Source organism: Heterodontus francisci, chromosome 12 (genome assembly GCF_036365525.1).
Source record: "Heterodontus francisci isolate sHetFra1 chromosome 12, sHetFra1.hap1, whole genome shotgun sequence".
Taxonomy (NCBI): Eukaryota; Metazoa; Chordata; class Chondrichthyes; order Heterodontiformes; family Heterodontidae; genus Heterodontus; species Heterodontus francisci.
The window spans coordinates 99,402,456-99,430,351 of NC_090382.1; the positions used below are offsets into that span (position 1 = coordinate 99,402,456).

The following is a 27,896-nucleotide window of genomic DNA, read 5'->3' on the forward strand; positions in this document are numbered from 1 at the left end:
GTGAAGGAAGCAAACAGAGGTGGTGGATGGTGTGTCGATCGAGCGGGCTTCTTTGTCCTGGATGGTGTCGCACTTCTTGAATGTTATTGGAGTTGCACCTATCCAAGCAAGTGTGCCTTGCAGGTGAACAGGCATAGAAGAGTCAGGAGGCAAGTTACTTGCCACAGAATTCCTAGCCTCTGACCAGCTCTTGTAGCCACAGCATTTGTGTGGCTGCTCCAATTCGGTTTCTGGTCTATGGTAACCAGCAAGTGCAAGAGAACCAATTTCCAAATGACCAGCTTGGGTGCCACAAGACTGGAATTCTAGGTGAGGCAAAACCAATTGCTCTCGACATCAAGGCAGTATTTTGACCATGTGGTACCAAAGGGTCCTAGGAAATCTGAAGTCAATGAGAAACTGGATGGGAGTCATACCTCAGAACTGTTAGAGTGCAGGAGGTAGCTATTCGGTCCATCGTGTCCGCACTTGCTCTCAAAGAGCAATTCCCTCAGTTCCATTCCCCTACACATTCTTCCTTTTCATATAACTGTCTAATTCCCTTTTGAATCCTTCAATTGAACCTGCCTCCACCACATTCTCAGGCAGCGCATTCCAGACCTTAGCCACTCACTGCGTGAAAATGTTTTTCCTCATGTCAGTTTTGCTTCTCTTACCAATTACTTTAAATCTGTGCTCTCGTTCTCGATCCTTTCACGAGTAGGAACAGTTTCTCTCTATCTACTCTGTACAGACCCATCTTGATTTTGAATACCTCAATCAAATCACTTCTCAACTTGTTCTTCTCCAAGGAAAATAGTCCTAACTTCTCCAATCTATCTTCATAACTGAAATTCCTCATCCCTGGAACCATTCTCATGAATCTTTTCTGTACTCTCTCCAATGCCCTCACATCGTTCCTCAAGTGTGGCGCCCAGAATTGGATGCAGTACTCCAGCCAAGGCTGAACTAGTGTCTTATACAAGTTCAACATAACTTCCTTGCTCTTGTACGCTATGCCCCTATTAATAAAGCCCAGGATACTGTATGCTTTATTAACCGCTCTCGACCTGTCATGCCACCTTTAATGACTTATGCACATATACACCTAGGTCCCTTTGCTACTGCACCACCCTTAGAATTGTACTCTTTATTCTATATTGTCTCTCCATGTTCTTCCTACCAAAATACATCACTTCACATTTTTCTGCTTTGAACGTCATCTGCCACCTTTCTGCCCATTCCAGCTTGTTTATATCCTTTTGAAGTTCTAGACAATCCTCCTCACAGTTCACAATGCTTCCAAGTTTTGTATCATCTGCAAATTTTGCGTCCTGTACATCAAGGTCTAGGTCATTAATATATATCAGGAAAAGCAAGGGTCCCAACACTGATCCCGAAGGAATTCCACTACTAACCTTCCTCCAGCCCAAAAAACACCCATTGACCCTAGTCTTTGTTTCCTGTCACTCAGCCAATTTCATATCCATGTTGCTATCATCCCTTTTATTCCATGAGCTACAAGTTTGCTCACAAGTCTGTTGTGTGGCACAGTATCAAATGCCTTTTGAAAGTTCATGTACACCACATCAACAGCACCACCCTGATCAACCCTATTACCTCTTCAAAAAAACTCCAGCAAGTTAAACATTTTCCCTTAAAACTCCATGCTAGCTTTCCTCAATTGACTCGCATTTGCCCATGTGACTATTGATTTTGTCTCAAATTATTTTTTCTCTTTTTCTACCTACCACAAAGGAAGTTAATTGTGGTTGTTGGAGGCCAATCATTTCAGGCCAACACCCTTCCCTCCAGCAGATGTGAGACTGTTTGTTGATGATTGCACAATGTTGTGCTTCATTCTCAACTCCCCAGATAATGAAGCAGACCATTCCTAGGCAATATCCAAGCTGGGGCTGATATGTGGCAAGTACCATCTGCACCACACATGCCAGACAATGCCTACCCCAAATAAGAGTCTAAAGACTGCCCCATACATTTATGAATTACCATCAAGGCTCCAACTACAAAGTTATGTGGGGCCTAGATAAAGTAGAGAGGAATGACCGGTTTCCCCTAGCAGAGGGGTCAATTACCAGGGGGCACAGATTTAAGGTGATTGGTAGAAGGATTAGAGGGGACATGAGGAAAAACTTTTTCACCCAGGAGGGTGGTGGGTGTCTGGAATTCACTGCCAGGAACGGTGGTGGAGGCAGAAACCCTCATTTCTTTTAAAAGATACCTGGACATGCACCTGAAGTGCTACAAGGCTATGGACCAGGTGCTGGAAGGTGGGGTTAGATTGGGCAGCTAGTTGCTTTTCTTTTCTTCTTGGCCGGCATGGACACAATGGGCTGAATGGCCTCCTTCTGTGCCATAATTTTTTTATGTTCTAATATAATGAGAGGCAGGGCATCATCAGCCTAAACAGTCACCCACACACCACTGACTTATGAGTGTGCAATTGTGTACTATCTACAGGATTTACTAGTGGGGGGAGGTGGTGGCACAGTATTGGTAATGGCATTGGCCTAATAATTTGGAGCCCAAGCTAATGCTCTGGGGACATGGGTTTGAATCCCTCCACGGCAGATGGTGAAATTTGAACTCAATTAATAAATCTGGAATTAAAAGCTTGTCTAACAGTGACCATGAAACCATTGATGATTGTTGTAAAAATCCATCTGGTTCACAAATATCCTTTAGGGAAGGAAATCTGCTGTCCTTACCTGGTCTGTGACTCCAGACCCACAGCAATGTGGTTGACACTTAAATGCCGTCTGAAATGGCCTAGCAAGCCATTTAGTTGAAGTGCTATCAGGGATGGGCAATAAATGCTAGCCTAGCCAGAGACAAACGAATAAAACAAATTACGCAGCACCTCTCACTGTGTGACCTCAACAGCCTACAAGGACTAGGACACTGCTTCCAAGTTCACCTAGTCACATCATCCCGACTTGAACATACATCGCTGTTCCCTCATCACTGCACCATAAAATTGCAGAAATCACCATTATATAACATACCCCAAGGCACTTTAGATAAGCATTATAAAACAAGGTATGACAATGAGCCACAAAAAAGATTAGATCAGATAACCAAAAGCTTGCTCTAAGCAGTAGATTTTAAGGAATGTCTTAAAAGGAGACATAGGGAGAGTATTCCAGAGCTTGGGGCCTAGGTAACTGAAGGTGTGGCCACCAATGGTGGAGCAATTAAAATCACAGATGCACAAGAGGCCAGAATTAGAGGAGCACAGCTATCTTGAGGCTTTTCATGTAGTCAGAGCTGCTCATTATTCCACTATTAATAGTCTCTCTGGACTAATGCTGCATCTTTCAACACAAGCATTAACACAAGCTTTGCCTTTGTCCCAGGACAGCTTTATTATTTAATCCCCCTCTGCCCTATCAAACACCTTCCCCTTTGTTCTCTCCCATAGCCCCCTCCCCTTCACTTGCGTAAAACCCAATTCTTTCCCAACTTTTGCCAGTTCTGATGAAAGGTCACAGACCTGAAACATTAACTTTGCTTCTCTGTCCGCAGATGCTGCCAGACCAGAGTATTTCCAGCACTTTTTGTTTTTACTCAAATGTCCAGCATCTGCAGTATTTTGCTTTTATTGCCTCGAAGGATTGTTGGGCTTGAGGAGATTACAGAGATAGAGAGGGGCAAGTCCATGGAGGGATTTGAAAACAAGGAGATGAAGGGTCACTGACCTGAAACATTAAATCTGCTTCTCTCTCCAGACCTGCTGAGTATTTCCAATATCCGCAGTATTTTGCTTTTATTTAAAAACCAAGACTTTACTTGACCGGGAGCCAATGTAGGTCAACGAGAACAGGGATGATCGGGGAACAGGACTTGCTGTGAGTTAAGACACAGGCAGCAGAATTTTGGATGAACTGAAGTTTACGGAGAGTAAAATGTGGGAGAGCAGCTAGGAGTGCATTGCAATAGCCAAGTCTAGAGGTAATGAAGGCATGAATGAGGATTTCAGCAGATGAGCGGAGACATGATGATGTCGCGCAATGTTCGGAAAACAGGCCGTCTTAAAAGATGGCACAAATGTGCAGTCAGAAGCTCATCTCGGTCAAATGTGACACCAAAGGTTGTGAACAGACTGTCTTAATCTCAGACTGTTGCCAAGGAGAGGGATGGAGTCGGTAGCTCGAGAACAGAGTTTGGAGCAGGGACAGAGAACAATGATTTCAGTTTTCAATATTTAATTGGAGGAGGAGATTTCTGCACATCCAACACAATGTCAGATAAGAGGTCTGATAATTTAGCAACAGTGGAGGCTTCGAGAGAAGTGGTGGTGAGGTAGAGCTGAATGCCATTAATATGCATAAAACTCTCCATCCAACATTGAGATAATACCTTCACTACATGGACAGCAGCTGTTCAAGAATCCTACCAATACCTTCTTGGGACAACTAGGGATGGGTAATAGATGCTGGATTGGTCATTGGTGCCACATCCGGGGAGTTAATACTGGAATTTGCATTTATAAAGTGCCTTTAACATAATATAGCATCCCAAGGCACTTCTCAGGTGCATTTTCTTCGCTGATGGTTGTTAATCTTTGGAATTCTCTTCCCCAGAAAGAATGGAAGCTGGGTCTTTGAATATGTTCAAGGATGGGTTAAACAGATTTTTGATCTACAAGGGAGTCCAGGGTTATGGGAAGTAGGCAGGAAAGTGGAGTTAAGAACAAAATCAGATCAGCTATGATCTTATTGAATGGCCTCCGCCTGCTCCAGTTTGATATGATCTTAAAGAAAATCTGACAAGACCACATTAAAAATAGATATTTAGATAGGTGACCAAGAACTTGACCAAAGTGGTAGGCTTTATGGAACATTTTCAAGGAGGAGGGGTAGAGACAGAGATTTAGGGAGGGAATTAGGGAGAGCTCATCATGACTAAAGTAGCGTACTGGGGAATGTCTATAGCTGTTAGTTATATGGACTTCCAGAAGCATTTGATCAAGTTGCTCATAAAAGACCATGAGCTACAGTTGAAGCCTATGGAATTAAATGCAAATTTTTGACCAGGTTAGGCACAGTCGGGGGCTTAAGAATAAGGGGCCAATCATTCAGGACTACGAAGAGGAGAAATTACTACACTCAAAGGGTTGTGAATCTTTGGAATTCTCAGCCCCAGAGGGTTGAGAATGCTCCATCATTGAATACATTTCAGGCTGGGATAGATAGAATTTTGGTCTCGCAGGGAATCAAGAGATATGGAGAGCAGGCAGGAAAGTGAAAAAGTGAAGCCCAAGATCAGCCATGATCATATTGAATGGTGGAGCAGGCTCAATGGGCCATATGGTCTACTGCTGCTCCTATTTCTTGTGTTCTTGTGAAACTGGATGAGCGGCAAGAGACAGAGTAGGAACAACAAGTTAGGTACTCTAATGAGCAGGACGTGACCAGTGGTGTCCTATAAGGAACCATGTTGGGGCCTGAGCTATTTGAAGTACTTAATAATGACTTAAATGATGGGATAGAAAATCACAACCAAATTTGCTGACACAAAGATGTAAGCAAGGCTGCTAGAAACATAAAACTGGAGATATTGATAGATTAAGTGAATAGGCAAAATTGTGGCAAACAGATTTCAAAGTAGGCAAATGTGAGGTCACCCACTTTGGACTGAAAAAGGATAGAACAGGGTCCTTCCTAAGTGTGAAAAGCTAGCAACAATGAAGATCCAAAGACACTTGGAGGGGTCCAGGTACATAGATCATTTAAGTGTCATTAAAAAAAGGTAGAGAAAATAATCAAAAAGGATAATGTAATTCTGGCCTTTAGATCTAGAGTCCTACAATGCAAGGGGTTGAAGTCCGGCTCCAACTAAAGACAGTCTTAGTTAGACCACATCTGGAATACTGTGAGCAGTTCTGGGCTCCACACCTTAGGAAAGATACACTGGCCTCAGAGGGATTGCAGTGTACATTTACCAGAATGATACCTGGACCCCAAGGGTTAAATTACAAAGAGAGATTACACAAACTATGGTTGTATTCCCTGGAATTTAGAAAAGATGATTTCACAGTTTTCAAGATATTAGGTGAACAGATAGGGTAGAGAGGGGGGGAACTATTTTTGCTGGATGGGGAGTCAAAGACGAGAGAGTATGGTCTAAAAATTAGAGCCAGACATTTTAGTAGTGAAATTAGGAGGTTCTTCTACAAAGGGTGCAGAAGTCTAGAACTCTCTTCCACAAACAGCAATTGATGCTAAATCTATTGTAAATTTAAAATCCAATACTAATGAATTGTTGTCATCCAAAAGGTATTAAGGGATATGGAGGAATGGTGCTTATATGTGGTTACGTCACAAAACCGCCATGATCTCACTGAATGGTAGAAGATAGAGAAGGTAAATGGCCTAATCCTATTCCTATAGCTTAGGGCCCAGGCAGCTAAAGGCACAGCTGGAAAAGGTAGAGTGATAAAAATCTGCAATAAGCATTTAAAAAGGTGTTTATATGTATGCAATTTTTAAAAAAATTTCAATTTAGAATTTGAGGGGGGAAAATATGCAAGAGCCACAGTAAAAAAAAAAAATGGGGCTGTTTTCTGTTACATACAAGTTATAAAGTCTTGATGAATTGTCAAGTAGATTTCTAACCACTCACTCCAACTAAAAATCATTTTAGTCCCCCATTTAAGGGAGGGGGAGGGGGGGGGGAGGAAAAGAGGAGTCATTCAGGACTGTACCTACAAATCAGAAACATTACAGGTTCAGAATCACATACCACCTACATGAAGAAAATTAGCAAAATCACAACTTACTTAGCACATAGATGGCGACTGCATTTGACCAGCAAATGCATACAATGTACAGCTACCACTCCCATGATAACTAGGCTGATTGGACCGAGCTGTGGACAAATGGGAAAAGGGAATTAAAACCTTAAAATAACACACTAGCCTCAAATCTGCACACAAGTGCCATGAGATGTCGAATCAATTCATATACATCAAGTCTTTAATAAGGCAACTTTAAAAAAAAAAAGTCTCTCTGAACAAGCATTTTTAGGGGCCACACAACTGGAGGCCCAACAGAACCAGAGTAGAGATGTAAATGGCTGACGGGGGGGAAAAAAAGGGATGCTTTCCTATCAGTACCATATTCCTTCGATTCCCCGCCATTCTCTTTGTGTGACCATTTGACAATTTTCATGAACAGACCTTAGATGTTACAATACAGGTCGCCGAGTCCAACAAATCCACATTAGCTTTGGCAATTCTTGCACATATCTTGCCAACGATATAGACAGCTCAAGAGAGTGTGCTGCCGAGGTAAGTGAACTTAGCCAGTGCCGATATGTTCTGGTCATGGACTGAAACCTTGGGCTCAAGATAAGGCTTTGCAGGACCAGACTGGTACGCAACATCAGTTTTCTTTCTGATCCTAAGGACAAAGTTGTCACATGCATCGGAGAACAAGTCTATGCTACACTGCATGTTCAGCTAGCTCTGAACTGGCAACTAGTGCAGAGTCATCGGTGAGTAGGAAATCACAGTGTGTCCTTGCAGAACTTGGATTTTGCCTGGAGTTGTCTCAAATTGAGCAGCTTCCCATCCATACAATATCTGATTTTGATGCCAGAATCACCATCATGGAGGGCATCAGAGAGCACGGCAGAGAAAAACCATGGAGGGTTGGTGTCAACCCTCTTCAGCTTTGAATAAAACCAATGCCAAATGCCTTTCTACAAGACCAAGTAGGGTTGTGATGGATTCGTAACGCACCTGGATTAGTACAATTACATTAGTCCACAGCTCAAGGCAAGACAAGGACCAAAGTAGTACATGGGGGGGGGTGATGGAAGCTAATTTTGTGGGGAAGAGAATGAAATTAGGGAATGCAAACTGGTAAAAAAAATTCAAGACAAAGATAAGACTGTGGGAAATATTGAAAACGGTGATCAAGAATGTTCAGGAGAAATATATTCAAATAAAAAAGAACTATTCACCCATGGTGTTTTGTTATTGGCTAAAGACAATGGCAAAATTGAAACTGAAGAAAAATTCATATTCTTAAAGTACACATATTGAATAACAAAAGGGAATACAAAGATTAGGAAAGTAAAACAAAGGAACTATGACTTAAATTATAAAAGGAACTTAAAAAGAGTAAAGTATTCTAGAGATAGCATTAGAAGAGGTCAAAAAAAGACATTCACGATAGAAAGATCATTGATAAGCCAAACTTGGAGAGGATAAAACTCCTGATCCGATTGGATTGCATCCAAACATACATTGCATCTACTCATTAGAGGTTAGGGAAGAGATAATACAGTACATATATATAACACGACGAGAAAATGAACTAGTGCCAGCTTAACATTGTTGGTAGAATAAATAATGGAATCTTCACACAAAAATGTAACTGAAAAACATCTAGAAATGAAAAATAATGGCAGTCAGCAGTTTTCAAAAGGGAAGGTCATGCTTGACAAATATATTGAATTCTTTGAAGTGACAGAGAATGTAGATGTAATATATTTGAATTTTCAAAAGGTCTCCAATAAAGGTACTGCACAGTAGATTCAAGCCTAAAGTTAGAGCGTGTGGAGTCAGGGGACTGGTAGCAGAATGGATAGCAAGCTGACTACAAAACAGAACAAGAAAATAGAGATTAAACTATTCAGGCTGGCAAATGGGGTGGAAAGTGGTGTTCCATAGGGATCAGTTCTGGGGCCACTGTTCATAATTTACACCAACAATTTGGACTTGGAAAATGGAAGTACAATTTCAAAATTTGTAGACGTGACCAAATTAGGGGTTGGAGCTCACACAAAGAAGAAAATCGCAAAATAGAAGAGAACGTTGATAAACTTACAGAATGGGCGCGTAATTAGCAAATATAGGCAAGAGTGATGCGGTGCATTTCAGTACAAAGAATAAAAAAGTTACATACTGCTTGGATAATAAGAGGCTAAACGAGGTAGAGGAGCAAAGGAATCCAGGGGCACAGATTCACAAGACACTACAATGACCAGCAGATTAATAAGACCACAAAAAGGAAAATCATGCATCATGGGGTTCACTTCTCAGGGAATAGAATTGAAAACAGAAGTTGTTAAACTTGTATTGAATCTTGGTTTAGACCACACGAATACTGTGTGTAGTTTCATATTATAAAAAAAGAAATGGAGAAGTGCAGAAATGATTCACAAGGCTAAGATAAATGAAAGGATATAACTTATTAGCAAACGCTGAACAGGCTGGTCTCTACTTTAGACAAACAAAGACAAAGAGGTGCCCTTCTAGGGGTCCTTAAGATAGTGAAAAGGGTAGATGTAGAGATAATGTACCCACTCAGGGCAGAGTATAAAACTAGGGATCAGTATATAAAACAGTCACTAATAAGTCCAACAGGGAATTCAAGAATGTTAAGAATGTGGAACGCTCTACTACAAAGAACAGTTGAGGTGAATAGCAGATACTTTTAAGGGGAAGCTAGACAAACTCAAGGGAGAAAGGATATGCTGATAGGGTTGGATGAAGAGGGTGGGAGGTGGTGTCTGCAAAGCCCAGCTGGGCCAATAGACTGCTGTGGGCTCAATGTACCATTCAAGACAGCAGTCTGCTTGATTGAGTCTAGTGACAGGGGTGCCAATGTCCACACCTCTGCCACTGGGATACTGTGGCTGCAGTATATGATATCTACAGAATGCACTGAGGCAACTCACCAAGCTTAGGAATAAGACCTTTGTGCACTACTACCAAAAAGGGCAATAGCAATATCATGCCAACATCATGATTTCCACATTCCCCTTCAAGAATCATTGCTGGGTCAAAATCTTGGAAATCCCTCCCAAGCACCATCAGCATAATGACAGTATCACCTTTTCCCAAGGGCTACTAAGGATATTATAATGAATGCAGACATGCCAGCCTCACCCACATCAATAAATCAAGTAGAGGAAGTAGCTGGGCAAAGGCTTTAGGATGGGAGACTGGAAGAGAAGAATGGCAGCATCTTGAAATAAGTAGGTAGAGAGGAGTAGTAAAGGCTGGAAATAAGTGGTTGTTGAAATAAAATCAGGCTGGGTTGTGTTATTTATAAAACTGGGATGTCATGTTAAAAGGCTGGAGATGTTACCACCACCACCTACTTTTTTTTAAATTATGGCATGCCACGACAATAGGAGCAGAGCAGGTTGGACGACAGAAGAACAAATGGTGGTGGCCCTGAAGAGCGCAGGAATGAGAGTCAGAAAAAGCCTAGAACATTTCTCAAGACTGAGGTCAGAGGGGTGGTAGAAGCCAAGGAACAGATGCTAGGTTGAGCAAGGTACCAAAGCCTGGCAGGGCCAGACCAGGTGAGGCCATGGAGATCATGGGCATCAGTGATTCCTAATGCAAGTTAAACCCTTTTCTCTTCTCTTATCAAACACCGAATAATTTGCTCAGGGATCTTCTGAAGTTACAGCAGGATATCAGGAGAACCCCTGCAGAGATACCAGCCCAGCATTTCAGCACGCATACTGACAGTTGCTCAATATGGGAAGTCCATAGTCTTTGACGTTAATTGGTTGAGTAGCAGTTATTTTTAATAAACACACTGACAACTTTACTTCTTTCAAGTGAAATAAGTGTGTACTGTCTTCTCTCCTCCAAAAATGTTTGAAGTCTGAACTACTTTTGATTTCTCGCTGGCTCAATTCCCTAAAGAATTTTACTTCCACATTTGGGTCACCATTTCCTAACATCACCACACCATCATTTATTTTTATATTTGAACGGTGGAAAATAAGTTTATATAGTTCGAGGAATTTTTACTTCTTCCTACAATGCAAACCACCATCCTGCAGCTAGAAGCTTCAGGTAGACATAGGCATGAAAGAACAGGACAATTCAGCCTCTGCTCAGATCATAATTTTAATTCTTGCCAGGACACTGCTTACAATCCCAACACATTTAGCAGTCAGCATCCTAGCACTTTTTGAGCACCAAATCTGTGCTCAAAATGCAAGTTAGAAATACCATTTGGGCAACACCACAAATCAAAGTTTTACTTTGATAATGAAAGTAAAAGCATCTTACCACAATACCCGCATTCTTCACTGCCAGAGGAAGGCTGAGGAGCCCCGTTCCTATGTTGCCTTTCAGCAAGTGAATTAATGTCACAAAAGCCCTGGAAGAAAAACAAAAAATTAACACTGTCCCCATAATAATCAGATAGCCCAGGCCAAACCTTGGACCTCAATCACAAATTAAATATAGAATTCAAGAGCAAACTGCAGGTGTGTGACTCTTCACCCTAGAACCATAAAAAAGTGGCCTCTTTCTAGGCTGTAATTCAGCCCACCGTGTCTGCACTGGATGAAAAAACTAGCCGCCCAGTCTAATCCCACCTTCCAGCACCTGGTCCATAGCCTTACAGGTTGCAGCACTTCAGGTGCAGGTCCAGGTACCTTTTAAACGAGTTGACAGTTTCTGCCTCCAACACCAATCAGGGCAGCGAATTCCAGACACCCTTGGTGAAAAGGTTTTTCATGTCCTCTCTAATCCTTCTACCAATCACCTTAAATCTGTGCCCCCTGGTGACTGACCTCACCACTAGGTGAAATAGGTCCTTCCAGTATACCACACTAGGCCCCTCAATTAAGTCACTCCTCAGCCTCCTCTAATCTAAGAGAAACAACTCTAGCCTACCCAATCTTTCCTCAGCTATTTTCCATTTTCATCACACACCAGATCATACAATACCACAGTACAGAATTCAAGCTACACAACTCATTCTGTTAACAATTTCTAAACATAACCTTCAAAGTATTAACATTCACAGATCAGTTTGAACCCAAGAGGCTTGACTGTGCTGTCAAAGACTATTCTCATTATTTGCAATCAGTTTGTGGTATGTCACCCCAATTTCTAAACAGTTAACTAAGTTCATCTCCAAACCTAGCCCTGAAGATAGTCTGCTAGATTTTAAAATTTCCAGTAACACAAAAAAAGGAGCAACAGTAGGCCATACGGTTCCTCCAACCTGCTCTGCCATTCAACATCATGAATGATCCTCAGCCTTACCCCACTTTCCGCCCACTCCCCATATCCCTGGATTCCGAGAGACTAAAAATCTGTCTCTCTCGGCCTTAAATATATTCAATAATGGATCATCCACGACCCTCTAGGGTAGAGAGTTCCAAAGATTCACAATCCTTTGAAGAAATTTCTCTTCGTAGTCCTAAATGATCAGACCCTTATCCTGAGACTGTGGCCCTGCATTCTAGATTCCCCAGGCAATGGAAACCACCTGTGTTGGCCCCATTAAGCCCCTTCAGAACCTTCTATGTTTCACTGAGATTCATTCTCATTCTTCTAAACTCCGGGAAGTATTAGACCCAATTTACACTGTCTATTATAGGACAACCTTCTCATCCCAGGATCCAGTCGAGTGACCCTTTCTGTACTGCCTCCAAGACAAGTGTATTCTTCTTTAAATATTGAAACCAAAACAGCACACAGTACTCCAGGTGTGGTCTCATCAAAGCCCTGTACAACTGTAGCAAGTCTTCCTTGTTCTTGTACTCCAATCCCCTTGCAATAAAGGCCAACATGCCGTTTGTCTTAATTGCTTGCTGCACCTGCAAGCCAAGTTTTGGTATTCCTTACACAGGTACACGCAAGTTGTTCTGAACATAAACATTCACAAGTTTCACGCCTTTTAAAAAATATTCTGTTTTTCTATTTTTACTACCAAAATGAATAACCTCACACTTCCCCACATTATACTCTGCCACCTTGTTCCCCACTCATTTAACCTGTCTATATGAAGTTCGATAGATCCTGTACAGTGACAAACAAAAAGCAAAGAGAAGGAAAGTGCTCCGACCTGAAACACAGAACTAGTATAATGAAGGCATATTAACAGCGAGAGTTTCATTTCAAAAGTTTACAGCACTTACGTTGTGCCAGCTCTTTCATTTAGACGCTGATACCTTCCAAAGTTATCAGATGATGTTGCAGAAATATCAGGTGAAGAGCTCAAGCTGTCATGGTCTGGGCTGTTTTCTGTGGAACTATAATCAGTGTAATCTTCGTTTTTCAGTTTTTTGGTCGACATGATGGCAGCTTCTCAGTAGCTGTGTAACAATGTAGAATTTACAAAATAACCCAGAAAAAATGTTACATAGGAAAGAAAAAGCAGTTTCTGCTCTCCAAACAAGCTATACTTTAAAAATCAATTAGATTTTGATTGTGTTGAAAATACAGTGTTCGATGTAATTTCATCATATGATAGCATAAAGCTATTTTAGATCTAGTATTGTACAATTGGACAGGGTTAATTAGTAATTTCAAGGCAAAACATTTACTGGGAAAAGTGATAATACAATTGAATTCCATATTAAGTTTGAAAGCGATATACTCCAGTCCCAAATACTAATCTTAAACTTGAAGCCAATTACTTAAGTATGAGGGGAGAGCTGGCTAAGGTCGATTGGCTAAATAGACTAAAAAGGTATGGCAGTAAACAAAAGTAGGAAACATTTAAAGACACAATTCAAAATGTTCAAAAGTACATTTCTCTACCTAAATTTCATCTGCCCATTTCACCAAAGTCCTCCTGAAGTCTGTTGCCATCTTCAATATTTACAAGTTTCATATAATCTGCAAATTTTGAAATCATGCCTTTTATACCCACATCCAGGTCTTTAATGCAGTTAAGAGGAGCACTGTCCTAAATCCAACTCCTGGGGAACATCACTGTACACATCCCTCCAGACTGTAAAACAGCTATTAATCACTACTCTCAGCTTTCTGCCCTTTAGATGATTTTGTATCCATACAGCCAATGCCCCTTTAATACCATGTACTTTAATTTTGTTAACAAGTCTGTTATGCAATACTTTGTCAAATGCTTTTTGAAAGTCCATATGCACATCAACTGCACTGAAATAATGGAGCTGGCTGAGGGCAAAGAACTATGTAGGGACAGAGCACAGTCTCACACACAAGACGTTCAAAATGGGCATTTGTTTACTTGACTTCAAACAGATCATGCTACAAATACTATTAATTCAAGATTTATGGACTATCAAACCCCTTTATTCTCTCTCAAGCTGTTATTGTACAATTGCGTAATCTACGCAATCTACGCTGGTTGTATATCTGCTTGACAAGCTAGATCGGTTTAACGTCTATAACAAAGAAAATATATTTGGAGTGGTCATTTATCACTCAACAGAAACAGGTCAACGTATACTAATTACAGCAAACTGGATACCAAGGAGCATCTGGATTACAAATCAATCTGGCAGATAATTTTGGTCACCCTAACTCCCAAAAAAGGGATCATGTGAAAAGTGATTCAGAGTGATCATGAGTTATATAGTATTGATGCTGGAGAGAGGGAGCCATGATACATACCTTCACAATGAAGAAGGAGCAAGGTTGAAGTAAACAATGCCTTTAATTTGGATAACAAGCATACTGTGACAATAAAAGCAAGTAGTGCTGGAAATACTCAGCAAGTCTGGCAGCATCTGTGGAGAGAGAAGCAAAGTTAACATTTAAGGTCAGTGACTTTTCATTAGAACTCATACTGTGACGCTCATGCAAAGTGCAGTGACTGAAACTACAAGAACACAACCTGAAGAGTTCTAAAAATTGATTTTTTTTTTTAAATTGGACAATGCCCTTCAAAAATGGCCTTTGTACTTTGAAACTGTCTGGCAACAACAAAAGAATTCAAAGCTAAGCAGTGTCAATGACACCCATCCGAAACCCATCGAGACATTTTTGAATTGAATAGGTTCTTCTGAAATAAAGCTGGTGTGAAGCAGCCACATCCTGGGCCACTGTCAGTCACCAGAAGGCAGAAAATCTCTGTCTCCACCAGAGACAAGATGTGAGAGACTTTTAGCTTTAAAGATAGCTCTCTCTCTCTCTGTGTGAGACATAACCTCCCTCCCCCCCTCCAGGGGAAGCATCACCAAAGCTTGTCCAGCTGAGAGCCAGGAGAAAACCCAACAAGCCCAAAAGGAAAGCGCCCTGCTGTGAAATCTACATTTCAACTTGTGCAGCAGTGAACTGGAAGGTCAACCAGAGATCTACAAACAGGGCGGCACAGTGACGCAGTGGTTAGCACCGCAGCCTCACAGCTCCAGGGACCCGGGTTCGATTCCGGGTACTGCCTGTGTGGAGTTTGCAAGTTCTCCCTGTGTCTGCGTGGGTTTTCTCCGGGTGCTCCGGTTTCCTCCCACAAGCCAAAAGACTTGCAGGTTGATAGGTAAATTGGCCATTATAAATTGTCACTAGTATAGGTAGGTGGTAGGGAAATATAGGGACAGGTGGGGATGTTTGGTAAGAATATGGGATTAGTGTAGGATTAGTATAAATGGGTGGTTGATGGTCGGCACAGACTCGGTGGGCCGAAGGGCCTGTTTCAGTGCTGTATCTCTAATCTAATCTAAAAACCTCAGGAGTCCAGAACTGGACCTCAGAGAGAATTCCACAGATTTACCATGAACCCCAAAACCCTACCTTACTTCAGACCACTTACCCCTTTTCCTCTCTATCTGCCTCTTGTGTGTGCGCGCACAAACGCGTGAGCTGGCAGAGTTGTGACAATTTCAGAATAAGGCACACTGCTCAATAAATAATTAATCTTCTGTTTTAAACCTACAAGAAAACCCATCACTGTCTGTTTTATTTGACAAATAAAATACAAAGCAGTTAAAACCCCAATAACAAAAACACATGCTGCAATCAGGTGGGAGGTAAACAGTGGGAACCACCCACACCCCTCAAACCATGGTCATAACAAAATGATTAGAGGAAAAGTACAGACCTTGTAAATCTCCAGGTTATATAGATTTCCAGACAAAGGTTGGTACATATGAACTAGAAGCAGGGGCAGGCCACTCGGCCCGTCGAGCCAGCTCCGCCATTCAAGAGCATGGCTGATCGGATTGTAACCTCAAATCCACATTCCGGCCTACACCCGACAACCCCCCCTTGCTTAAGAATCTGTCGACCTCAGCCTTAAAAATATTCAAAGACTCTGCTTCCAGCGCTTTTGAGGAAGAGTTCCAAAGACTCACGACGCTCAGAAAATTTCTCCCCATCTGTGTCTTAAATGGGCGACCCCTTATTTTTAGTGACCCCTAGTTCTAGATTCTCCAAGAGGAAACATCCATCCTGTCAAGACCCTTCAGGATCTTGTATGTTTCAATCAAGTCGCCTTTTACTCTAAACTCCAGCGGATACAAATCCAGCTTGTCCAACCTTTCCTCATAAGACAACCCGCCCATTCAAGGTGTTACTCTAGCAAACCTTCTCTGAACTGTTTCCAATGCATTTACATCCTTCCTTAAATAAGACCAATACTGTACACAGTAATCCAGATTTTGTCTCACCAATGCCCTGTATAACTGAAGCACAACTTCCCTATTTTTGTGTTTCAGTGAACATCAACGCAAGCTCGAGGGACAGCATCTCATTTACCAATTAGGCACACTACAGCCTGCCAGACTGAACATTGAGTTCAATCATTTCAGAGCATGACGGGCCCCCCATTTTACTTTTATTTTTAGTTATTTTTTCTTTTTTTTTTGCGTTTGCTTTATTTTATTTCATCTTAGTTTGTTCAGTTTGCTTACCCACTTTTTTTTTTCATGTTTGTGTTTGCTGCTGTTCAATTTTCAGTCCCTTAACACCCTATCTGTACTAATGCTTTGTTTTTCAACACACCATTAACATATTGTTTGCCTTTGCTCCATGACCTTCCGGTCAGCTATTCTGTGACCTTGTCCTATCTACACCTTCTCCTTTGTTATCTCTTGCCCCACCCCCGCTTTACTTGCTTATAACCTTTCACATTTCTAATCTTTGCCAGTTCTGAAGGGTCACTGACCTGAAACGTTAACTCCGCTTCTCTCTCCACAGATGCTGCCAGACCTGCTGAGTATTTCCAGCATTTATTTTTATTTCAGATTTCCAGCATCCGCAGTATTTTGCTTTTATTCCTTATTTTTGTATTCAATTCCTCTCAACATTTTATTAGCTTTCCTAATTACTTGCTGTATCTGCATACTAACCATTTACAATTCATGCACTGGGACACCCAGATCCCTCTGCATCTCAGAGCTCTGCAATCTCTCACCATTTAGATAATATGCTTTTTTTATTCTCCCTGTCAAAATGAACAATTTCCCACATTATACTCTATTTGCTATTCCTTGCCCACTCACTTAACCTATCCAAATCCCTTTGCAGCCTCATGTCCTCTTCACAACTTATTTTCCTACCCATCTTTGGCTGGAATTTTACAGCCCCCAAATGAGCAGGCTGGTGGCAGGGGTGCATAAAATTGAGTCCGTTCCAAACCCCCTCCTGCAACTTTACGCAGGGTGGCGACATTGAGCAACAGCCCGCCCAAGGCCAATGAAAACTCTGAAGAGGGCAATTAATTGGCACTTAAGGACCTCCTCCCAACGTCACGGGTATTTTACCCTCAGCAGCCAGACGGCAAATGCCTTAAGAACCCTGCCTGTTAAAACTAGGCAGCCTTCCTGCGGGCTTGAGGGGTGGGGGGGGGGAGCCTCCTTATTTGCCACCGTGTGCACCACGGAAGGCCGCCTCCGAAGCCACAACCGCCCGACATTCCGGTTATCCCTCCCCCACCCCAGCAACCGACCCACTCTGCCTCGTCGGGGCCTGGCCTATTTTTTAGGGCCTTGCCGGGAACACTTACTGTCTTCCGGGGCCATCCTTCACCCCGTTGCAATGGCTGGGTGTAGTCCCAGCAGTGGCCACCACTCCTGGTTGTGCTGCTAGAACTAAGAATTGCCAGCCTGCTGATTGGCTGACTGCTCCATTAGGCTGGACTTCCTGCATCAAGGAGGTGGAAGTCCCGTCCAAGACCAATTAAAGGCCTGGGGAGTGAAAAATCCCAGCCTGGCTCCCAGGTCTGACAGAGGTGGGCTCACCACTGCCTTTTTGGCCAGCCCGCCCAATGAATAATTCTGGCCTTTGTGTCATCAGCAAATTTAGCAACCAGACCTTTAGTTTCTTTATCCAAGTCATTTATATAAACTGAAAAACGGTGAGGCCCCAGCACTGATCCCTGTGACACACTACTCATTACATCTTGCCAACCAGAAAATAACCCATTTATGCCGACTGTTTCCTGTTAGCTAGCCAATCTTCTTTCCGTGCCACGGTTACCCCCGACACCATGAGCTTTTATTTTCCATAATTGCCTTTGATGTGGTACCTTATCAAATGCCTTCTGGAAATCTAAGCACAGTACATCCACCTTTATCCCTTTTATCCACAGCACATGTTACTTCAAACACGGTGAAGGACAGGATAAACTGCAACTTAGAAAGGCACTGATTAATCAGGGATAGTCAGCATGGATTTGTTAAGGGAAGGTCGTGTCTTACTAACTTGATTGAATTTTTTGAGGAAGTAACAAGGAAGATTGATGTGTGTAGTGCAGTGGATGTGGTCTATGTGGATTTTAGTAAGGCATTTGGCATGGTCCAGCATGGCAGACTGGTCAGTAAAACGAAAGCTTATGGGATACAGGGGAATGTGGCAAGTTGGATCCAAAATTGGCTCAGTGACATGCAACAAAGGATAGCAGTCAACGCACGTTTTGGCAAATGCAAAGCAGTTTCCAGTCATGTTCCACAGGATTCCGTGTTGGGCCCCTTGCTGTTGCTGGTATATATTAATGATTTGGACTTAAATGTGGGAGGCATGATTGGGAAATTTGCTGAGAACACATAAATTGTCTGTGTAGTTGATAGCAAAGAGGATAGCTGTGGACTCCAGAATATCAATGGTTTGGTTGAGTGGGCGGAAAAATGGCAAATGAAATTCAATCCAGAGAAGCATGAGGTAATACATTTGGGGAAGGCAAACATAGCGAGGAAATACACAATAAACTGGAGGACATTGAGAGGGGTAGAAGTGAGACCTTGGCATGCATGCCCACAGGTCCCTGAAGGTGGCAGGACATGTAGATGGAGTGGTGAAGGCGGCATATGGATTGCTTTCCTTTATTGGCTGAGAAATAGAATACAAAAGCAGGGATGTAATGCTGGAACGATGTAAAATGCTGGTAAGGCCACAGCTGGAGTACTGCGTACAGTTCTGGTCACCACATTACAGGAATGACATAAGTGCTCTGGAGGGAGTACAGAGGAGATTTATAAGAGTGTTGCAAGGGCTTGAAAGTAGCAGCTATGAGGAGAGATTGGATCGGCTGGGGTTGTTTTCCTTGGAACGGAGGAGGCTGAGGGATGACTTAATTGAGGTATACAAAATTATGAGGGGCCTAGATAGAATAGACAGGAAGGACCCGTTTCCCCTGGTGGAGAGGTCAGTTACCAGGGGGCAGAGATTTAAGGCAACTGGTAGAAGGACTAGAGGGAACATGAGGAAATATTTTTTCACCCAAAGCATGTTGGATGTCTGGAATTCACTGCCAGGTACAGTGGTGGAGGCAGCAACCCTCAACTCATTTAAAAAGGTACCTGGACATGCACCTGAAGTGCTGTAACCTGCAAGGCTATGGACCAGGCTCTGGAAGGTCGGATTAGACTGGGCAGCTAGATTTTTCGGCTGGCGCAGACACAAGGGGCTATATTTTTTATGGTCCCATGGCTCAAGGAATTCCAATAAATTGGTTGAACATGATCGAACATGTTTCACAAAATCACGTGGACTCTGCTTGATTACCTTGAATTGTTCTAAGTGCCCTGCTGAAACGTCTTTTAAGAGCTAATGTTTTACCTATGACAGATGTTAAGCTAACTGACCTGTAGTTTCCCGCTTTGTCTTTTTTTTTTGAATAAAGGAGTTACATTTGCTATTTTCCAATCTAATGGAACCTTCTCCAAATCTAGGGAATTTTGGAAGATTAAAACCAATGCATTAACCATCTCACTGGCCACTTCTTTCAAGACCCTAGGATGAAGTCCATCAGGACCCGGGAACTTGTCAGCCAGTAGCTCCAACAATTTGCTCAGTACCTCTTCCCTGGTGATTGTAATTTTCTAGAGCTCCTCCCTCCCTTCCATTTTTGATTTACAGCTATTTCTGGGATGTTACTTGTATCCTCTACGGTAAAGAGGGATGCAAAATACCTGGTCAAATCATCTGCCATCTCCTCCCCAGACTCATTTTCAATAGGACCAACGCTCACTTTGTTAACACTTTTTTTTTTAAATATCTATAGAAACTCTTACTATCTGTTTTGATATTTCTAGCTAGCTTTCTCTCTAACTTTTCTTTCATCAATCGGAGTCATTTTTGTCGTTTTTTTATATTCTGTCCAATCTTTTAGATTAGATTTTTAGATTAGATTAGAGATACAGCACTGAAACAGGCCCTTCGGCCCACCGAGTCTATGCCGAACATCAACCACCCATTTATACTAATCCTACACTAATCCCATATTCCTACCAAACATCCCCACCTGTCCCTATATTTCCCTACCTATACTAGTGACAATTTATAATGGCCAATTTACCTATCAACCTGCAAGTCTTTTGGCTTGTGGGAGGAAACCGGAGCACCCGGAGAAAACCCACGCAGACACAGGGAGAACTTGCAAACTCCACACAGGCAGTACCCAGAATCGAACCCGGGTCCCTGGAGCTGTGAGGCTGCGGTGCTAACCACTGCGCCACTGTGCCGCCCTGACCTGCCAGCCATCTTTGCACAATTGCATGCTTTTTCTTCAAGTTTGATACCATCTTTTTTTCATTAACCATGGACGGTGGTTCCTCCCATTAGAATTTTTCTCGTTGGAATGGATCAATTCTGATATATCCCCTTAAATGTCTGCCACTGCATCGCTATTGACCTCTTAACCTACTTTGCCAGTTCACTTTAGCTAGTTCTGCTTTCATGCTCTAATAAAGGCCCTTATTTAAGTTTAAAATAAATGTCTTAGACCCACTATTTTCTCTCCCTCAAACGGAATGTAAAATTCAATCATATTACGACTGCTGCTGCCTCAGGGTGCCTTCATTATGAGGTTATTAATTATTCCTAACTCGTTGCACATCAGGTCTACTATAGCCTGCTTCTGGTTGGTTCCAGAACATGCTGCTCTAAGAGACTAACCCGAAAACATGGTGAACTTCTCATCTAGGCTACCTTTACCCATCTGATTTTTCCAGTCTATATGTAGATTAAAATCCCCCATATTTATCGCCGTACCTTTCTGACAAGCTCCCACTATTTCTTCCTTTATAACCCGTCCTGTCGTGTGGTTACTGTTATGGGTCCTGTACACCACTCCCACAGGTGACTTTGTGCCTTTACCATTTCTCATCTCTACCCAAACCACTTCTACATCCTGGTTTCCTGAACTTGGGTCCTCCCTCTCTATTGCGCCAATACCTTCATTAATTAACAGAGCCACCCCCTCCAACTTTTCCAAGCTTCCTGTCCTTCCTAAAATGTCATGCACCCTTCAGTATTCAGGTCCCAATCTATGTCATCCTGCAGCCATGTCTCTGTAATGGCTATCATATTTATTTCTATTTGCGCCATCAGTTCTTCTGTTTTGTTTCAAATGCTATGTACATTCAGATATAGAGCCTTTAGTCTTATCTTATTATTTTTGTAACCTCTAGCCTTATCAGATTTGTACTCTGTCCCTTGCTGTCACAGTCTGTTTATCATTGCCCATATTAAAAGCTTCCTCTTGCCTTACCACATCTTCCCAAATTTGATCCTTGCCCCCAATATTTAGCTTAAAACCCTCGCTACTTCCCTAGTTATGCAGCTCACTAGGTGCTTTTAGGTTACTTCAAAATGGAGGCAATCGCTATTGAAAAGATGAAAAATTCATATAAATGTTAACAGTATTGATCAACCACCCATGATCCCCAGGAAGAAGCAGTGTTAAAGAAAAAGGAATGATCTCTTCACTGCACACTCGAATAAAAACACGTCAGTCGATACAAGAATGTAGAAGGCCACAGAACATCCGCAGTATTTTGCTTTTATACACAGAACAACCATGGTCTCATTGAATATCGGAACAGGCTCGAGGGGCTAAATGGCCTATTCCTGTTCCTACTTCCCCTGCAACTAAGACTGATCATGCAGTTAAAAAGGTACTTACACTGGAATGGACAAACTTTTTCTGGCAAGACTCCGTGTTTACCATGTCAGTACAGGAAGTTTACATGCTGTTCAAAGTATTTGAATGGTGAGGCAAACGGCAGGATCACATTTTCAGAAAGCTTTTGCAGGAACATTGCATCTCAGACAACAGCCAGATCTCCAGATTCAACTACATATACTCAGTCGCCCAAAGTTGCTCCCAATTTGTGCATGCACAACAATGAACACAGTTACCCTCAGTTATTTTTACCACAAATTCAGACCCCATAACTGATCCTCTATTTTCTTTAACTAAAAATGGACGCTAAATCTGGAACTACAAATTAAGAAAAAAAATCAATTTCAGCTTTGGTGGCCATTTAGGTGGTTTCAATCTGACTCATTGTTAATTAAGAGTGCTGCAACTATTTGGATAGCGCAGTGGCGCAGTGGTTAGCACCGCAGCCTCACAGCTCCAGGGACCCCGGGTTCGATTCCAGGTACTGCCTGTGTGGAGTTTGCAAGTTCTCCCTGTGTCTGCGTGGGTTTTCTCCAGGTGCTCTGGTTTCCTCCCACAAGCCAAAAGACTTGCAGGTTGATAGGTAAATTGGCCATTATAAATTGTCACTAGTATAGGTAGGTGGTAGGGAAATATAGGGACAGGTGGGGATGTTTGGTAGGAATATGGGATTAGTGTAGGATTAGTATAAATGGGTGGTTGATGTTCGGCACAGACTCGGTGGGCCAAAGGGCCTGTTTCAGTGCTGTATCTCTAATCTAATCTAATCACTCCCCCCATTAACTTGCTGCAACAAGTTTAAAGCAAAATCTAACAAGGCTTGAAAAAGTAACAGGACAGGTAAGGAGAAAGAAATGCTATTTCCACACAGCAGAAAGCAATGTAAATCAAGTTTCAAATTCAGGAAATTTGTAAGCTACTGTGTCTCACGTAATCCCTCCTGAACTTACAACCCAATTTGCACATCAGAAGTGAGGAGGTCACTGATCTGAAATGTTAGCAATTGTGGAGAGAAGCATTTTCTCTTTACACTTCCTTGACAACAGCCTGCATTTATTTAGCACTTTTAACGTAGTAAAACATCCCAAGTCATCATAAAACAAAACTTAACAGAGGCATATAAAAATCCATTAAGGCAGATGACCAAAAGGTTTGAAGGATCATCTGGAAAAGAAAAGAAAAAAAAAGGTATAGCAATATAAGGAGGGAATTCTAAAGCTTGGAACCTAAACGGCTGAAAACACAAGCACTAACTTTGGAGCGATTAACATCAACACTCAAGAAGTGAGAATTAGAGCTGTGTAGATATTTGAGGGTTGTGGGATTGGAGGAGTTAGCGAGAGGTGAGGCCATGGAGCAGTTAGAAAACAGAGAATTTGAAAATTGAGACATGGCTCAACCAGGAACCAATAAAAGTCAGTGAGAACAAAGGTGATGGGTGTACCGGTAAAACCCAGACAGACTGAGCAAGGCTGAACTGACCAGCCAAGAATCAGATTAGCAGTAAGGATATGTAGGGTGGAGGCTGGGGGGAGGGGGGGGAATGCACTGGACACAAACTCATCACGCTCCGGCGTCCGGGAGTAAACCTGGGCCGCTCTTCCACCAGCAAATAGATGAAGCCGGTCCCAGGCCCGCAGGTAGAAGGGAAGCGCCGAGGCCGAGCGGCTCACTCTCTCCTTCAGTCATTATGTAAAACACCTGTTTTGTTTTGTTTTTTGCTCACCAGGACTGCACCGGCGACATTGACTGGGAACCGCTCCCTCCTCACCCGCACGGCGCCGACGTCTCTCTCACACTTCATCGCCGAGCGGCGGGTCACCTGCTGCGCATTGTCACGTGCTAGTCAGCTGACCAGCCCAGCTGGAAGTGGGAACAGAAGCAGAATATTTACACCGCGGCCGCCCCCTCTTCAGACTCCTTCATCCCACTCCCCTCTCCCCCCCCCCCCCCCCCGTCCCACTCCCCTCTCCCCCCACCCCATCCACCCTCTACCCCCCCCCCCGTCCCACTCCCCTATTCCCCCCCCCGTCCCACTCCCCTATTCCCCCCCCCGTCCCACTCCCCTATTCCCCCCCCGTCCCACTCCCCTATTCCCCCCCCCCGTCCCACTCCCCTATTCCCCCCCCCCGTCCCACTCCCCTATTCCCCCCCCCCGTCCCACTCCCCTATTCCCCCCCCGTCCCACTCCCCTATTCCCCCCCCGTCCCACTCCCCTATTCCCCCCCCGTCCCACTCCCCTATTCCCCCCCCGTCCCACTCCCCTATTTCCCCCCCCATCCCACTCCCCTATTCCCCCCCCGTCCCACTCCCCTATCCCCCCCCTCGTCCCACTCCCCTATCCCCCCCCGTCCCACTCCCCTATCCCCCCCCTCGTCCCACTCCCCTATCCCCCCCTCGTCCCACTCCCCTATTCCCCCCCCCCGTCCCACTCCCCTATTCCCCCCCCCGTCCCACTCCCCTATTCCCCCCCCCCCGTCCCACTCCCCTATCCCCCCCCCTCGTCCCACTCCCCTATCCCCCCCCCTCGTCCCACTCCCCTATCCCCCCCCTCGTCCCACTCCCCTATCCCCCCCCTCGTCCCACTCCCCTATCCCCCCCCTCGTCCCACTCCCCTATCCCCCCCCTCGTCCCACTCCCCTATCCCCCCCCTCGTCCCACTCCCCTATCCCCCCCCTCGTCCCACTCCCCTATCCCCCCCCTCGTCCCACTCCCCTATCCCCCCCCTCGTCCCACTCCCCTATCCCCCCCCTCGTCCCACTCCCCTATCCCCCCCCTCGTCCCACTCCCCTATCCCCCCCCTCGCCCCACTCCCCTATCCCCCCCCGTCCCACTCCCCTATCCCCCCCCGTCCCACTCCCCTATCCCCCCCCGTCCCACTCCCCTATACACCCCCCCTATACACCTCCCCCCGTCCCACTCCCCTATCCCCCCCCTGTCCCACTCCCCTGTCCCACTCCCCTGTCCCACTCCCCTGTCCCACTCCCCTGTCCCACTCCCCTGTCCCACTCCCCTATCCCCCCCGTCCCACTCCCCTATCCCCCCCCCGTCCCACTCCCCTATCCCCCCCCGTCCCACTCCCCTATCCCCCCCCGTCCCACTCCCCTATTCCCCCCCCGTCCCACTCCCCTATTCCCCCCCCGTCCCACTCCCCTATCCCCCCCCGTCCCACTCCCCTATCCCCCCCGTCCCACTCCCCTATCCCCCCCCGTCCCACTCCCCTATCCCCCCCCGTCCCACTCCCCTATCCCCCCCCGTCCCACTCCCCTATCCCCCCCCGTCCCACTCCCCTATCCCCCCCCCGTCCCACTCCCCTATCCCCCCCCCGTCCCACTCCCCTATCCCCCCCCCGTCCCACTCCCCTATCCCCCCCCCGTCCCACTCCCCTATCCCCCCCCCGTCCCACTCCCCTATCCCCCCCCCCGTCCCACTCCCCTATCCCCCCCCCCGTCCCACTCCCCTATCCCCCCCCCCGTCCCACTCCCCTATCCCCCCCCCTCGTCCCACTCCCCTATCCCCCCCTCGTCCCACTCCCCTATCCCCCCCCCGTCCCACTCCCCTATCCCCCCCCCTGTCCCACTCCCCTATACACCCCCCCTATACACCCCCCCCCGTCCCACTCCCCTATCCCCCGCCGTCCCACTCCCCTATCCCCCGCCGTCCCACTCCCCTATCCCCCCCCGTCCCACTCCCCTATCCCCCCCCCGTCCCACTCCCCTATCCCCCCCCCCCCGTCCCACTCCCCTATCCCCCCCCCCGTCCCACTCCCCTATCCCCCCCCCGTCCCACTCCCCTATCCCCCCCCCCGTCCCACTCCCCTATCCCCCCCCCCGTCCCACTCCCCTATCCCCCCCCCCGTCCCACTCCCCTATCCCCCCCCCCCGTCCCACTCCCCTATCCCCCCCCCCGTCCCACTCCCCTATCCCCCCCCCCGTCCCACTCCCCTATCCCCCCCCCCCGTCCCACTCCCCTATCCTCCCCTCTCCCCCCGTCCCACTCCCCTCTCCCCCGTCCCACTCCGCTCTCCCCACCCCCCCATCCCCTCTCCCCACGCCCCTGTCCCACTCCCCTCTTCCCACGCCCCCGTCCCACTCCCCCGTCCCACTCCCCTCTTCCCACGCCCCCGTCTCACTCCCCTCTTCCCCCCCCCCCCCCGTCTCACTCCCCTCTTCCCCCCCCCCCGTCTCACTCCCCTCTTCCCCCCCCCCCGTCCCACTCCCTTCTCCCCCCCCCGTCCCACTCCCTTCTCCCCCCCCCGTCCCACTCCCTTCTCCCCCCCCGTCCCACTCCCTTCTCCCCCCCCCCCCCCGTCCCGCTCCCTTCTCCCCCCGTCCCGCTCCCTTCTCCCCCCGTCCCGCTCCCTTCTCCCCCCGTCCCGCTCCCTTCTCCCCCCGTCCCGCTCCCTTCTCCCCCCGTCCCGCTCCCTTCTCCCCCCGTCCCGCTCCCTTCTCCCCCCGTCCCGCTCCCTTCTCCCCCCGTCCCGCTCCCTTCTCCCCCCGTCCCGCTCCCTTCTCCCCCCGTCCCGCTCCCTTCTCCCCCCGTCCCGCTCCCTTCTCCCCCCGTCCCGCTCCCTTCTCCCCCCGTCCCGCTCCCTTCTCCCCCCGTCCCGCTCCCTTCTCCCCCCGTCCCGCTCCCTTCTCCCCCCGTCCCGCTCCCTTCTCCCCCCGTCCCGCTCCCTTCTCCCCCCGTCCCGCTCCCTTCTCCCCCCGTCCCGCTCCCTTCTCCCCCCGTCCCGCTCCCTTCTCCCCCCGTCCCGCTCCCTTCTCCCGCCCGTCCCGCTCCCTTCTCCCGCCCGTCCCGCTCCCTTCTTCCCCCCCCCCCCGTCCCACTCCCTTCTTCCCCCCCCCCGTCCCACTCCCTTCTTCCCCCCCCCCGTCCCACTCCCTTCTTCCCCCCCCCCCCGTCCCACTCCCTTCTTCCCCCCCCCCCGTCCCACTCCCTTCTTCCCCCCCCCCCGTCCCACTCCCTTCTTCCCCCCCCCCCCCGTCCCACTCCCTTCTTCCCCCCCCCCCCGTCCCACTCCCTTCTTCCCCCCCCCCCCCGTCCCACTCCCTTCTTCCCCCCCCCCCCCCGTCCCACTGCCTTCTTCCCCCCCGTCCCACTGCCTTCTTCCCCCCCGTCCCACTCCCTTCTCCCCCCCCACTCCCTTCTCCCCCCCCCACTCCCTTCTCCCCCCCCGTCCCGCTCCCTTCTCCCCCCGTCCCGCTCCCTTCTCCCCCCGTCCCGCTCCCTTCTCCCCCCGTCCCGCTCCCTTCTCCCCCCGTCCCGCTCCCTTCTCCCCCCGTCCCGCTCCCTTCTCCCCCCGTCCCGCTCCCTTCTCCCCCCGTCCCGCTCCCTTCTCCCCCCGTCCCGCTCCCTTCTCCCCCCGTCCCGCTCCCTTCTCCCCCCGTCCCGCTCCCTTCTCCCCCCGTCCCGCTCCCTTCTCCCCCCGTCCCGCTCCCTTCTCCCCCCGTCCCGCTCCCTTCTCCCCCCGTCCCGCTCCCTTCTCCCCCCGTCCCGCTCCCTTCTCCCCCCGTCCCGCTCCCTTCTCCCCCCGTCCCGCTCCCTTCTCCCCCCGTCCCGCTCCCTTCTCCCCCCGTCCCGCTCCCTTCTCCCGCCCGTCCCGCTCCCTTCTTCCCCCCCCCCCCCGTCCCACTCCCTTCTTCCCCCCCCCCGTCCCACTCCCTTCTTCCCCCCCCCCGTCCCACTCCCTTCTTCCCCCCCCCCGTCCCACTCCCTTCTTCCCCCCCCCCCCGTCCCACTCCCTTCTTCCCCCCCCCCCCCGTCCCACTCCCTTCTTCCCCCCCCCCCGTCCCA

General features: G+C 46.9%; 1 protein-coding gene across 5 annotated transcripts in view; it reads right to left on the reverse strand.

Annotated features, from left to right (window-relative positions):
* Window positions 1-23,928, reverse strand: part of slc36a1 (solute carrier family 36 member 1) — a 106,372-nt gene extending 82,444 nt beyond the window's left edge. For 4 of the 5 annotated variants that reach the window (XR_010976119.1, XM_068043916.1, XM_068043918.1 and 1 more), the window contains exons 1-5: window positions 23,827-23,928; window positions 14,375-14,490; window positions 12,913-13,089; window positions 11,048-11,138; window positions 6,782-6,870 (exon numbers count right to left, since the gene is read on the reverse strand). Coding sequence is in view for 4 of the 5 variants with exons in the window: in XM_068043916.1 (XP_067900017.1) it covers window positions 6,782-6,870; window positions 11,048-11,138; window positions 12,913-13,070 (338 nt within the window). In the remaining variant the exon portion in view is untranslated. The remainder of the gene's footprint in view (window positions 1-6,781; window positions 6,871-11,047; window positions 11,139-12,912; window positions 13,090-14,374; window positions 14,491-23,826) is intronic. The other variant, XM_068043917.1, reaches the window with a different exon arrangement.
* Window positions 23,929-27,896: the final 3,968 nt, after the last annotated feature.